Source organism: Cyprinodon tularosa, unplaced genomic scaffold (assembly GCF_016077235.1).
Source record: "Cyprinodon tularosa strain WSP-4 unplaced genomic scaffold, ASM1607723v1 ctg59, whole genome shotgun sequence".
NCBI classification, from domain to species: Eukaryota; Metazoa; Chordata; class Actinopteri; order Cyprinodontiformes; family Cyprinodontidae; genus Cyprinodon; species Cyprinodon tularosa.
The window spans coordinates 1,381,999-1,397,747 of NW_024039329.1; the positions used below are offsets into that span (position 1 = coordinate 1,381,999).

The 15,749-nt window shown below is 37.7% G+C and overlaps 1 protein-coding gene across 1 annotated transcript in view; it reads right to left on the bottom strand.

Moving 5' to 3' along the window:
* spon1a (spondin 1a) overlaps positions 1 to 15,749 on the bottom strand; it is an 87,898-nt gene that overhangs the window by 44,908 nt on the left and 27,241 nt on the right. The window contains exon 6 of the mRNA XM_038306762.1: positions 11,258 to 11,406. Within this exon, the coding sequence (XP_038162690.1) occupies positions 11,258 to 11,406 (149 nt within the window). The remainder of the gene's footprint in view (positions 1 to 11,257; positions 11,407 to 15,749) is intronic.

Consider the following 15,749-nt stretch of genomic DNA (forward strand, 5'->3'; position numbering starts at 1 on the left):
TACCCAAAAAATATGAATGATAAAGGTAATTGACACAGATATCATGCAATATTACCCATATATTTTGGTCATGACCTTAAATGGAAACTATTTTTAATGCAATCTCAAGCATATTGGGTATAAATCTAACATTTGTTTTTTGTTTTTTTGCACAACCGTGATAATCACTTTCTCCTACCTTATTTATTATAAGAAAATACTATTGACGTGGAAGTTGCCTCAACCATCGTCTATTAAAGTACGGTTGCACAAAATACTTTCTCACCCAAAACTGGAGAAATTATATTTGCACTCAGTGGTTCATCTGAAATGTTTTTGTTTCTTTATGTACTGGAAACAATTCCTTCTTGACAAACTGCCCACAAGAAATGTCCCTTTAAAAATGATATTGCTGGCTTATTACACGCAGTTGGACCAGTAATTGCATAAATGTTATAACAGAAAATAAAAAGAGAACAATTTCAGGATGCTTCTTGCTGTCTTAACTAGCATGCATATGTTTTTCGTGTCTTCAATGGGTCATTTTGGCTATATCCTGAGAATTGTTAGCTGTGCTCTGAAGTGCAGCTGTAGACCTCATGATATCAGAACAGTGTGTGAGTTTCTGTACTGTGTGATAATGAAAAAAGCCCCACGCTGTGAGAGGAAATAGTACATTTCATAATCCATCTGAGGCCTTGGCTCTGCTTGCTCGTCTATGGAGGCAGTCTCATTAAACTTCTCATTAGTGACACACTGAGCTTCTGTAATGACTGAATGCATATATAAATCACCTGAGACATGAAAGGGGGGACATCAACAATGAGCTCAGGCTGCAAGCCGGTGCTACCTACTGCACTGATAAGAGCTTTGTAAATGAAAAATGGATTAACAATACTGCACATCTGCTTACACTCTGGTAAACCTTTTAGAAAAAAAAAAAAGAATGGTGCCCGAACCCTTTTGATAACTCAACCACCCAGACTGTAGTTATAAGGCCTTTTGACATTGCTAACATATTTTGTGTCTCCTCCATTTAAAATTCAAACCCAAACACTGTTTTATCAAAAATGAATACCTACTTTACAATCACCTTATATGTGAGACCTAATAATAAAAAGGTCTCCTTATTGATTTTCTATTCTATGTCTTTTCGTACGTGTTGTTTCTCTGTATCTAGCCAACTTGTTTGAAATGCAGGAATGGGACATGAGACTGACTATGAAACACACACCATAGATATAAACATGATAATATGTCATTATTCATGACATATCTCTAGAAAGACATCAGCTTGGGGAATCAGATCACAGTCTTGTTTGTCGCTACTCATAGTTGAGGCACCTTTAGCAGAGTCAACCTCCCATAAAGAGATCTGTAAGAAAATTGTCACAAGAACCTAAAGATGCAATGCATGGTTATAGGGAGGCTACAGCAAGAGCAGAATAAATACCTCAGTGTTCACCTGGACAATAGACTTGCCTGGAAACATAAAGTCCAAGCCATCTACAAAAAAGCAATATAGCAGACTGTGCTTCTTAAGAAAGCTTAGGTCCTTCAGAGTTATCAATAAGATGCTGTGTATCTTCTATACTTTTGCAGAGGAGAATGTCATTTCTTCTGTTGATGGAGATGTAGCATCAGAGCAAATTACTTAAAAATGCTTAACAAGCTGATGAAAAGCTCAGCTCTGTTACAGGAACTCATCTAAAATCTCTTGAGATGATCTAACTAAGGATGTCCTTTCACGCTACAGCTATTAACATCTACAGAAACTCATTTAAAAAACTTACGCAAGTTATTTTCTATTATTTAAGTAATATTTTCTCTTCTTATAGTAATAAAAAAAAATGCACTTCCAAACTGTAACACATGTGTAGATGTTTACACAATATAACCATTGTACATTTGTAAGCACATATTGAACCTGGAAGAAAGTACTTTTCTGTAACAGATGATGGAGTCAAAGGAAGACAAATCGATGGTCCCAAGTCTAAAAAAATGAGCAATTCAGAGACAAAACAGGGCTATCTCATTCTGATTGGCATATGTAGGATTAAAAAGGCTACTCTTTTAAAGGTGTGTGACAGGATGTTTGTGTGGTCTACATCCCTGCTTGGCTATACAAACAAAACTTTGTACGAACATGCAACGATCAGTCCCACCTGTGGCTGGAAAGAAGCTGGGCTATGAATATCAATTTTGCATTCATCACTCGCTGCTCCCCATGACGCCTTTGCGAAGCCAGTCATCTTTCTTTTTGTGTCAGCATTTACTGAGCAGTACTGCATAGCTCAAAGCAGGGACACTCTTTTGCTCACCCTTAATTACCACAAGGACAATCCTGCATTTATGAGTTGTGAAGAGGTTAATCAAGTGAACATGCAAATTGCTTGTCTCAGGAGATAAAATGAAACTTTTTTAGAAAGATGTAAATACAATTAATCATAATGTTTCAAATGGCACTCATGTTTAATGTTAAAATATTTAAATGCTTCCTTGATTTACTTTTATTTTTATAAAAAGCAACAGAACACCTAAATCAGAACAGGTTACATGGTAATGACAAAATATGTTAGTTTTTAAGGAAAATGTTTTTTTGCAAAATTTGTTTAAACTGTTTAGAAAAAACCTAAAGAGAATTATAAAACCATGAAAAAATGTTAAGAAACCACAGAAGTAGAATTTTATTATTTTTTATTTTGTGTTTCACATTCTTTTTGTACCTGTCCTTTTCTAGAGGCATTATAATTTTTCTATGATACTTCCACCTGTGGCAAAAACACAGAACTGCAGCACTGCTACTTATCGTATAGTACTTTATGCTTATACTTGACAAGGTTTGTCTGTTTCTTTTTTCCTTTTTTCACCTTACGTGGCATCTTAGTTGCCATTGGTGTCTGAGTTGAGCTGGACCAATAACTTCTCTGTATCCACAAAATATTAAAGATAACGCATTAATTGTTTGTTTGGTTGATCCCATTTAATAAGGACGTGCTTGACATGACATCTAAAAAACGGCATGGAAACTTCTGTAAACTCAGGAAAATAGGCTATAGGCTTAATTATTGGTGCTGGGTTACTGAGGTGTCATCAAACAATGTTCTGTTCATAAACGGTCAAATTAAGAGGCTATCTTAAAGAAATTTTTCAGTAATAACTTAAATAATTCTTGATTTACAGTCAGCCTACAATCCTACCCTCATCTATTGTCGTGAAATCAGGGTCATGCCCAAAAGCATTTTACTTTTCTATCACACAATAAAAACTATTATAATAGTATTTTTCATTGAATAATTTCTAAAACACTACAAATATTGTTTAGAGCAGCCCAAATTGAACCAACCTGCCCTAAGCATTTTTTTCCAGCCCAACATGTTCAAAAGAGGCCAAATTTAACAGAACCTGACCAATCTGGTGATATTATATATAGTAGCTTATCCCAAACCATTCAAGACAATAATCAAGAAAAATAAAACAAATATGCTAATGTAGTATACAGTCAACTTAGCTACACTATGTCAATGGCTGTCTGTGGAGACAGGGTGCCTACACTTCTCTTATGAAGTGCTACAGTTATAGTACCTATGATAAAAAACTCCAACAGACAGTACAGAGCGACATAACACCAGCGGTATACACAAAAGGTCATGCATGCACGATATATGCATGCCTTGTTGTGGGAACCAGCATTGATCATCACCAACTTATGTCAAAGAAATTGGTTAAGCTATGACAAAAAAACTATTTCTTAATTGTAACTGTAATACTTACAAGTTTCTTAAGTGTATAAGTTGGGAAAAGCACTTATTTGGCAGAATAAATAAACGCCATTGAGTCAAAACTTTAGCTTCAGAATGTCTCCAGAATATGTTCTCTGCTCCACAGTATTGTTCACATTCCACATGTTTCTACTGACAGAACAATACTGATAGTTTTGTGTATTTTCAGACCTTTTACAGTACATCAAAGATTATGGGTATGGGTGTTAATCGCTTTTAGACAAATTCAAAACACTAGGTTGGAGGTTCAAAAACAACCATCCATCCGTTTTTCATCACACTTATCCCAAGCGGGGTCGCAATGGATGCTGCTGCCTATCACCAGCTGTCTCCAGGTGAGAGGCAGGGTACACCCTGGACAGATCACCAGTCCATCACAGAGGTTCAAAAACATATAAAAAATAAATAAATTAAACAATATGAAACAAAAAATGAATGCTCGAGAAGTGTCGATTCTGGTAAGAAATGGACAGGAAGTAACACTACTACAGTATTTTTATCTTCATGGATGAGCTGGATGTAGTCATTGTTCAGCAAAACCATAACACCAGTAGCCACGAGTTTTATATTTCATTATCTACAGTAGAATGCGATTTTATTCAGTTGGGAGTTGAGGTGATGGATGGATGGATGGATGCATGAATGGATGTCTAAAAGAAAATACTTTGAGCATAGTTGAAAAAAAATCAAGTTTTTAAAAAATTGTTACATAAATTCAAGTCTTTTATTTGGGGGCTCTTTGAAGGGCACTTACGCTCTCACACTTTGAAAACCCCTGTGCTACAGTAAGGTGTGCAAGATGACACCTTCTTGATATTCTAATCTGCCCTCTCATATATGCATCCCCAGATCTGGCCCTGATATCACCATTTCATTCTTGTTCCTCTCATAATCTCAATTAGGTCACCCAAGTGGTCAAATAATTACTATCTTAGTCAAACAGCAAATGATGGTTAAGTTTACTTTTATCTTCCTACCAACTAAATTCTTGTAGATAATTAAGGTTCTGCATTATGTGGAGAGCACATAATGCAGACAATATGTTATTGCAGTTGCATTGTATCTCTAACAGTGGCATATATTTTTGGTTAATATAATACACAAATGCTGCAGTTTTTCCTTTTTTTATTATTGTTCAATGTCAAAAAAAAATCCCTGTCAGACTGATGCTCCCAGTGAGTCTGATTTCATGTAATTGTACTCTGATATCAGGGGGTTATGTAATTTTTGAAGTGATCATGTACACAGTAAAATGTGGTAAGCATAATGGGAGAGCAGCCTTTCTCTGATTTCCCAAAAGCACATTATCACAGCTGGACTTCTCCCTAGTACTGAAATTAGCACATGCGTGTAAACACAATCCCCTGTTTTCTTTTGTTGTTTAACATCTGTGCATGTCCAAATAAAATGAGTCATGCAATATAGGCTTCAAAAAGGGACAGTTTTATTTTGTTAGGATTATTTTAATATTCATTTATGTGCTTGTTAAACCCTAATATTATGTGCCTGTTATGTGTGAAGGCTGTTTTCCTAAGCTTTTTATCTAATTAGGAAAGATCTCCTGTCAGGATATAAAGTAATCATCTTCCTTATGTATGTAACAAAGATTTGGAAATTAAATGGGAGTACAAAAAGAGTGCACTATTAGTAGGGCTGAAACTTCAGAGTAACCATGATTAATCGGTAATTGAAATAATCATTAACTAATTGAGTAATCGAGTATGGAGACTCTAAAACATGCCTTTTGTTGACAGAGCAACCCAATTAGAGCAGTAATTATACCAACATTTTTTAAAAATATTAACATTTTTTTTTTATTAAGATAACAAAAACATATTCATCTTCAACTTCTAATGTGGAAAAGCTTTAGTTTCACATGGTTTAATTTTGCAAAACGTCTTCTTTAAGGAACATTTTGCCATCCGATTATTAATCGATTAATCAAAAACTTATCAACAGATTAATTTATTTGCAATATAATCGTAGTTGCAGCCCTAAATATTAGTAACAGATACCTCTGTGACTGTGCATTGGGATTGTCCATGATCTTGGAACAGTGTGTAGTATCTTGATATGGCTGGAGCCAGTTAAGTCTCTTAATGTGTATGATGTAATGCTGTGAGATTAGAAGATGTGGCATTGGGGGTAAACATCTCTTTTGGAAGGCCAAAGCTAGAGACTGCACCGCTGAATCCACTTCATTCTCCAACTTCAATTTGGACCTGAGGTCCCAGACATACAGTACCAGAATACCATCATAGGACACACCCAGCCTCCTGGCAAGGCCATCTGAACACAGATCCACAGGAAGCCAGCCTGGAATAACCCTTCCTGAACATTAGAGACACTTCACCTTTCCTAAACAGAGATCAACAGAGGTCACAGGTCTGGTAAAGCTAGGTGAAGCTACTCCTGCTAAACAGTTTTGTTTAATGATTTCTGAAAATGTCATTTTTGTTGCAAGCCAACACAAGAAAATAGCAACCACAAAGTAGCAAACCAAATCCAAAAATATTTTTAGTTATTGTTTTTTAGGTTAAAACAAACCTAATTCCAATAAGGGTTTAAACATTAATATGACATGAACTTTTATGCGCTTCCTAATATCGTCATTATATTTGATTGCAAAATATGACCAGAGTCCCATCCTATCTTCTAGCGCTATTGTGAAATGCATGAAACCAAGTTAAATAAGCTAATGGGATCTCCACCCTGATGTTCTCCTGAATCACAGAAGGTTAAGAACCAATTATCTTAACAGATAATGATTTCATATTAGGCAAATCGTTTAACAAAATATTATTTCACAAAATGTTTTATTTCAAATGGTTGGAAGCTGGAACATATTCCAATTGCTCTAAATGTTTTTAAAAGCTAATCTGAGCTAATTACAATCTCTTCGATATACTGTAAAGATTGGTTCTCAAACATATACATGTTGAACAGCTACCTAATTATGTATTTCAGGTAACAGCCAAAAAAAAAGAGTTCAATTTCAGATAGGCTTGGATCAGGTGGAAAAGAATTGATTCTAAATCTTGAGAATCCAAATCAATTAATTTTTTTAGGGCTGGGTATTAAATTGAATTGTTACCCAGCCCTATAAATAATGTAAAACTGTCACTTGTTTTTGAGGAGACACAGATATTTAGAAAACCTAATTATTATAACATCGTTTACATTCTCTAAAAGAAGATCATGAAAATATTTTACTGGGTTAAAAACAAAAAATATAATTTGATAGTCAGGGGACCTGGTTGTAAGTCAAAGGAAATGGCCAGATCAAACAAGGCAAAGAAATATATTAAGGAGTCAAATAGTAACAATGTAACACCTTTCCTTGTCGACCAACATGGGTATTACAGTTTTTTTCTGTAAGACTGGATTTTGTATTATAAGCATCTAGCATCAGGGCTGTCTTTCCAATTTATTGTTAGAAATCCCACTTTGCTCTAGTCCTACCCAACCAATAAGACTGATATAAGAACCACAAATCTCTTTGAAAAAGTTGTTAAAATTAACCCACAAGTGTATAAAACCATGGTAGGCAATGCAGAGCGTGCATATGGAAACGTGGGCTCAGTGCAACATATACACATTTTTCTTTTAACTGATTCATTCACCACAGTTTCCCCATAGTGGGACAATAAAGGATTTTTCTATTGTATTTACAACATATTGACAACACTTTCTTTTGAACAACTTCCAGTACAGCTTTTATTAACATCTAAAGCAATGTCTTTTTTTTAAATTCCACTTTGGTCTGTCAACAAATCATTTCCAATACCACTTCGCTTTTACTTCTACGGTTGGAGGAAAAATGTATAATCATTTAAGATGTGAGGTAAAGCCAAACAAAATAATAAGATACACAAAATAAGAAGATATAAATGAAAGAAAAATTCATACTATTTACTATACTCTCAGTATGTGGCATGACTCCAGGGCTTTAGTATATGCAAACAATAAGAACTCTGCAAGACCATCTGCTCAACCAGCATGAGTTATTTTAAGTCTTAAGCAATAAGGTCAAAATAAGAAGGAAAGAAGAGAAATATGCTACAATATAGCCTTTGAAAAATAAAGGGTAAAAAGAAGGCATAGACTATGAGTTTGAAGTTTAAAACTTATATAAGACTGTAAAATATAGGGTAGAAAGGCAAACCTTAGTGACTTGATATGTGCTTTCACCTTTATACAATCTTTTAATTTAAGACCAACTCAGTTTTATTATATAAATATTAACATAATATTTAGAAAAACTACAGCTATGTTTATCTAATATTTTTATAAGATTTATTTTTATTTATATCACTCTCAATTTAAAAAAAGGCATAATTTGCATTTCTCAAATCTAAAAAGAAGAGTAGTAGCTAAGATAACAGATGCTCTAAAGAGCTCATTAGTTGGGACACAAATCACTCATGCATCAACTCATAAGATAATGGAACATCCTGTAAGGTTAATTAAAGTTTTGGAAGACACCTTTTAACATTTTCATTAAAGGGATATTATGTAACAATATTTCTTTGTTAATTCCTGGAATGGATGACTGAATTTACATATATGTTATTATTGGTTTATTATTACCTCCACTAATAATCAGAAACATTCTCATAAGTGAACAGTTTTATTAGTTTATACATAAGGCTGGTCACCAAGTTTGTGAAGGGCCATGACAGTCTGCAATCTTGATAGAAAAGATGCTGGCAAGGGATAAAATAGTAACTGCGAAATAACAGTGTGTTTTCTCTTGCTGTCAGTTCATAGTGATTGATAGGCAGCAGTGAAGATAGTTTGTGAACACAAACCCAAAAACTGAAAGTCTGCATTACTGCAGCGCAACGCAGGATATGTATATAGTATATGCAGCGACTGCATAAGAAATTGTCTTACTATTCCTAAAAATTTGCAAACGAGAACTTAAAAGACATCGAAACTGGAGATAAAAAAAGAGGATAAACATCAGGCAAACCTTCTCCAGTTGGAAGCAGCTAATGAAGGAGAAAGATTTTAAAAGGGACTTTTAAGTTCCCATGTTTTTTACCTTTACAAGTGACTGAACTGTACTCCCTTAATTAGCATAAAGCTAGATTTTTCAGTTTAATTATTCAGTGATGCTTGTTACCATAGAAGCTTAGCTTAGGTAGAACCCGCAAACATATACCGTATTTTCACGACTATAAGGCGCACTTAAACGTCTTTTTTTCCCTCAAAATGTGCGGTGCACCCTTTGGTGCGGTGCGCCCTATGTGTGTTGTAACTGCGACTTTTGAGACCACCTCATTGAGGAGATGATGAAAGAGTGGCTGAATGTAAGGAGAAAAGGTGTTTTTTTTCCACTCATCACCATCGCTGTTAATCTGTAACTCCATGCGTGCCCATCTCACAGCTGATGTGAAAAACATGGGGAAACAAATTAACGCTGTGCTCGCTGTTCAACCGCTCGACATCGGTGTGAACCGGACCCAGCAGGTGCAGCAGAAGCAGCGAGTTTACATGCAAAGTCAATGGTTGACGCGCGTATAGGCACAGCAAAAGGTCCCGCAGCGCGTTTTGAGCAGCAGGCGCTGCGCGTCGGGAGCGTTTAAGCATCTGCCAATGCGCTGCTGCTGCTCGAGATGGAAAAATTGAAGTTTTGCTGCTGGACGCGCCGCATCAACCAATCAGAGAAGCTGATCTGGGAGCTGACAGCGAGACAGACACAGCGCTCTGATGACATATGATATTAAGGCAAATGAAAAAGGCTGGATGGATGAGGAGATGATGAAAGCGTGGCTGAGGGAGGTGTATGTGAGGAGACCAGGTGGTTTTTTTCCACGCATCACCATCGCTGTTAATCTGTGACTGCGTGCCCATCTCACAGCCGATGTGAAAAAAAAGGTGAATCAAATGAACGCTGTTATCCCGGGAGGTCTGACAAAGGAACTTCAACCGCTCGACATCGATGTGAACCGGCCGTTCAAAGTAAGGCTGCGAGGGATTGATGGATGACCGACGGAGACCACAGTTTCATGAAAAGTGGAAGGCAGCGCCGGGCAAGTTACGCCACCGTTTGCGGATGGATTGTAGACGCTTGGACTAACGTGTCTGCTGGCACTGTTGTTCAAGCTTTCGCAAAAGCAGGCATTATTTCCGAGGAGCCTCCCGGCATGGAAAGTGACTCTGACAGCGAAGAAGGGGAAATTGGCATTTCTGATTTAGCGCAGCTGTTTAATTCAGAAACAGAGGATGATGACTTTGATGGGGTTGATTAATACTTTGTAATAAATACATGAATAAAGCCCAATCATACTCAGTTTTGCTCCCGCTCTATTTTTCTACCTGAAAACTTAATTCAACAGCAGCCTCTGGGCCGGGTCTCCTCCGGGTTCACCGCGGCGGCTGGCAGGTGTTTTTTCATCTAAATAATCTAAATCTTGCAGCTATATTTGCTGTGATCAGTGGGAATAAAGTAGTTTTAATATGTTTTTAAGTGAGAAAGTCCACCTGAAAACTTCATAATTGCAGTCAGTTCATCCAGATTATTATCCTGCCTATACTATTTCTGTCGGAGGCGCTCAGACCCCCACATACCAGCGGTGCGCCGACAGTAGAAATCCCTTCAACAGCAGCCTCTAGGCTGGGCAGCTTCCGGGTTCACCGCGGTGGCTGGCAGGTGTTTTTCATCTAAATAATTTAAACTGCAGGCACCAGGATACCGGTAATAAAAGCGAACATATTCCGTCGGCAGGTTTCAGGAGTTTAATTTAATTTAGAAGTGATCAGAGCGCTTTGTCATCTGCGATGTGTCAGTCTCACGGCCAGCTCCCAGGTTTGATTAATACTTTGTAAAAAATACATGAATAAAGCACAGTCATACTCAGTTTTGCCCCCGCTGTATTTTTTAATACGCAGTAGAGGTATTTAAACGTAGTAGAGGACATGTACCTGTATATAAAAAACGCGCCCTATAGTCCGGTGCGCCTTATGTGTGTGTTAAATACAGAAATGGCACGCATAACTGAGACTGCGCCTTTTAGTACGGTGCGCCTTATGGTCGTGAAAATACGGTACCAATCTTGATGGTAGATCTCTTTACGTTTATATGGATTTAGTAGCTGTCAAAGTCCCAGTGAATGCTGGCTTTTTGTCACAGTAAATGCCAGCTTGTAGAGCCTTCACTATATTTCAGATGAAGTAGTTATATCCATGTCGTTGAAGCTTTTTGACACACGGTGGCTACCATTTCCAAAATACGTGTTTGAGATGACGTACTACTTTTAGTGTTGAGTGAAATACTCCATACGCCACCAAATGGCAGTAATTCTTACATAATAAACCTTTTAAGGTAATCAGGACTATATTAAAACAGTCAGATATTCAGGAGAAATCCCATAAAATGTCCTCAAATATTGAGCTACACAGAATAACATAACTATAATCTTTCTGAAAATGTTTCTAATTCACTTCTTTATTTACCACTTATATGTCACAGTTGGACAAGAAAATCTTACCCTCTGCCTGATCTCCTCCTCCATTTTGACCGGAGAGCCCAGCTCAGCTACCTGTTTAACGCCATCGCTGGCTAAGCCACCGAATTCCCAAAGCACATAATTTTTTGAATGGGAGGCACCGATGATAGCTGACCAGTGATTGGTGCGACCTGTAGAGTAGAAAAATAAAAACATATATATATTAATAGATGGAATACCTTTACTTTTCTAATATTATCTCCCCTTGCCCTCATGCATTTTAATACTCAGGAAGCAGAGTACAAATACCTTTTTCCTATTAAATGACAAACCAAAAATCTCTTTCTTTAAGGAAATAATAACTTCAATTTCCTAGAAGGAATTCATTTCAATCTAAAAATAATTTATTTTTAAAACAGACATCGTACAGGATGTGACATTACTGCCATGCTTGCTTATGAATACTTGCTGTCATTTGCTCAAGCCAAAGGTCTGCAGATCCAATAGACCCAAAAATATTGTTTTGTGAAATATGTTATTTATATGCAAGTCCAGAGATTGTGTAGCCTCACTCGTATCAATACCAAGAAATAGTTGTCAGTAAATTAATACAGCAGCGTTGAAAGCTAAATATCAGTTACATTTCCTACAATGGAAATTCATAAGATGTGGAATATTGTCTACCATGTTAGGATTTATTGATTTCTTTTTAATGTTTACAGTTCATATTTTCATTATTCTAGCAGTTTTTGCTATTGAAATACAGTCCTGACCTTATTGCTCAATGTTTTTACATTTTTTCATCATACTCTCCTATTGTGGTCCTCCCGCATATGTAACATATATGCTCTTTGACTGCAACAACATCAAACACTGACTTGAGTATATGAGTAATAAATCAGCTAGACGTAATATATACAGGAGAGTAGGCAAGAGAGAAGATCAAAGCATGATTATTGGCTTAAGATTTGTTCCAAATCATGTCAGAAAAAAAAAAAAACTAGCAAAAGGTAAAATACAGATCCAACACTAAATTCATAGGACAGAAGTTTAATTAGCAAACAAAATTCAAAAGCATAAAAAAGAATCAGGTGGAACCCAACCAAGGAACCACTCTAAATTAAGTTAAAACTAGGTTAGATGTTTTACCTTGAGGATTGAGATGTGACTAGAGATCTAACATAATAGGATTTTATGGCAAACGATTCAGAAATGTGGCCAATGGGTGGCAAATTTTTATCAGAAGTGGCTAATATAGCCTCATAAAGTCAAAGGCATTTACAGAAAATAGTTCCAAACATGTCCAGCTCCACAGGATAAACATGTGATTGATCCAGATACAGCAAACTGTAGCTCATACCTCTTGTTCCTAACTTCAATCGCTTCGTCTTTTGTGGCTTCAACAGTAAATCACTATTGTGGTTAAGAAAGGAAGCCTGCTCTGCAGTCCTAAATCAGGATAGCCTTTAGCTTTTGGATGTCATTGTGTGACAGAAATCCATATGGCAGATGCTATCAAAATTGACACAAAATTCGAAGAAGAAAAAAAAATACAAAAATGCAAACAATGTGAATGTAATAAACAGCTGAAGCTGTCCATTAAATACACAGAAACATATGTAGGTGCATACATTTGTATGTATCGCACCTGAAACAGTGATATATTTTTCTTAATTTTCATTAGGTAGTCTTTGCCTATGTCCCGTCAAGCTAGACAGGTAAGCAAGGTCCCTTTGCTAAAGCACTATGATAGGAAGCATGCAGGCTCATCATTACAACCACATTCCTTACTGCCAGCACTAATTGATAGCATGCCTGGGACTAATGTTAAGAAAAGTGGTCTCAAACTCCACTCCTTGAAGACTGGTGTCCCGCACCTTTTAGATACTTCTTTGCCTTAACACATCTGATTACAGAAATAACTGTCACTTTTGGACGGCAAAAAGAGACTTTGAAAAAGTTGTCAACTGCTGTTTTCTATTTCCTTATGTAGTTTCTTGTTTTCAGCTTGTAGTTTCTGCTGTACATGTGCCCCTGGAGCCGACCAGAATGGGGAAAGAGCTGCATAGAGCTGCAGACCGTTTGTTGGGCAGCTCATCTTCCTCTCGGATTGTACATGTGTCAAGCATAACTCAGAGTTAACACAACTTTGCTTCAGGGGTGTGGCTGGATGATCACTTCCAGCACTAATTTGTTTACTAAGGGCATGTAAACAGAAGCTGCTGTACCGGCCAGGGAGTCAGATCAAAAGTTCAGATTTTTGAACACAAGCAAATTTCATTCACCTCTTTCCAGCATCCACCGCTCCAGCACACAGTTTTTTTTATTTTGTTCTATCTACATATCCACCATGCTATTCGCCATTTTGCTTTCGCCTATTTATCCAATTTGTGCCACAGGCATCGTTTGGAGCAAGTCCTTTGCATCGCTACTTATTGATTTGCTCCTGAAAGTGCCTTTACATATGGATAACATGTAAATTACTTGTTACATTAACCGCGTCAGATTTTAACATACCCTTAAAAGTTGCATTACACCTATCCTTTAGAACCACTGACTAATGGTTCAAAATCACCCTGGTAAGTGATAACAATTAGGGAAAACTAGGCAGGGTTTTGCTTAGTGAAGCTGAATTTAATTACTTCTGATCAGTTCTTCTTATACCAAGAAATTCATTCTAAGACTATGTCAAAGTCGTTTATCTTTAATACTCTCTTCCTTTGGTGACTATAAGAAAATATGACAACGCTGATAAAATAGAGAAAACTTTGTGCCAGTAAAAAAATTGAAATGTCAAGGAAAAAAGGGGCAGTGCCATAATGGGTACTCATATGGCACCACTGAATAACACTGAACAATGTAATATGTGCAATGTTATAATAACTATTAACCAAGGAAATGACTTAGTTCAAGAGAAAATCAATCTGTAGAGCCTTAGGAGCCATGATGAAAAAGAAGCTACTCAGCTTGCCCTCTCCTTTAAGGTTATTCTATCTATGAAATGTGTGCTTGGATGGGAACACCTGTGTGAGAGTAAATTATACACACACACAAACACACACACACACCAGTTACTGCCTGCCTAAAATAGTAAATTAGGGGTTTCTTCAATTCCAGGGTTTATCTTATTTCACTCTAATCGGTATATTGATCTGACTGGAGAGAGGTAGATTTAGACAAGAGCAGCAGTGTAATCCGTAAGTCTTTTCACATCCTGATAGTTTGGCTCAAGGTTATATGCACATCTCACACAGCTTTCCAACTATAGCTTACCACCTCTATTTATTTGTATGATACAGCTGCAAATAAGTATTTTAACACCAGAGAAAATCAATGTTAATATTTTTTACAGTAGCCTTTGTTTGCAATTACAGAGGTCCAACATTTCCTGTACTTTTTCACCAGGTTTGCACACACTGCAGGAGGGATTTTGGCCCACTCCTCCACACAGATCTTCTCTAGATCAGTCAGGTTTCGGGGCTGCTGCTGAGAAACACAGATTTTGAGCTCCCTCCAAAGATTCTCTATTGGGTTTAATAATAATAATAATAATAACTTTGATTTATATAGTGCCTTTCAGGACACCCAAGGTCGCTTTACAAGAGGTGAAGTAAGGGGGGGTAGGGACAGGGAGGGGGTTAGGAAGGGTAGGCAAGAGAGAAAAGGTGTGTTTTAAGGTGCTTTTGGAACTGTGTCAGGGAAGTTGCGGAACGGATAGGAGGGGGGAGGGCATTCCAAAGAGCCGGGGCCACTGCACAGAAAGCCCTGTCGCCAAAGGTCTTGAGTCTGGTACGGGGGATGGAAAGTAAGTTCTTGCTGGTGGAGCGCAGGGACCGTGACTGAGTGAGCGGGTGAAGAAGGTCAGTGATGTACTTGGGTGCCAGAGAATGAAGTGCTTTGTAAGTGAGGAGGAGGATTTTGTAGCTGATGCGTTGTTTGATTGGCAGCCAATGGAGTTTCTTGAGGATGGGGGTGATGTGCTGCCAGGGCTTGGTGTGGGTTAACACCCTGGCAGCTGAGTTCTGGACGTACTGCAATCTGTCTAGGGCTTTGTTGGGCAGCCCAGACAAGACACCATTGCAGTAGTCCAGACGGGAGGTGACAAATGAATGAATGAGAGTTTCGGTGACTGAGTCGGTAAGTGACGGCCAGAGTCTTGAGATGTTACGGAGATGAAAGAAGGCAGATTTAGTGATGCTCTGGATGTGGAAACTGAGTGAGAGTGTGGAGTCCAAAATGACACCCAGGTTCCGCACTTTGGGCGATGGGGAGGTGGAACAGCCATCAATGACCAAGGTGAGGTCTCCAACCTTCCTGAGCAGCGGTGCTGGGGCCACCACCATGAGCTCGGTTTTGTGGGTGTTGAGTTTCAGAAGGTTGTTGGTCATCCAGGTTTTGATATCAAGGAGACAGTTGTTAAGTTGTATTTGTGGGAGTTGTGAGGAGGGCGTAGTGCTGACATACAGTTGGGTGTCGTCTGCGTAACAGTGGAAACTGAGTCCGTGGTTGCGGATGATCTGACCGAGGGGGAGCA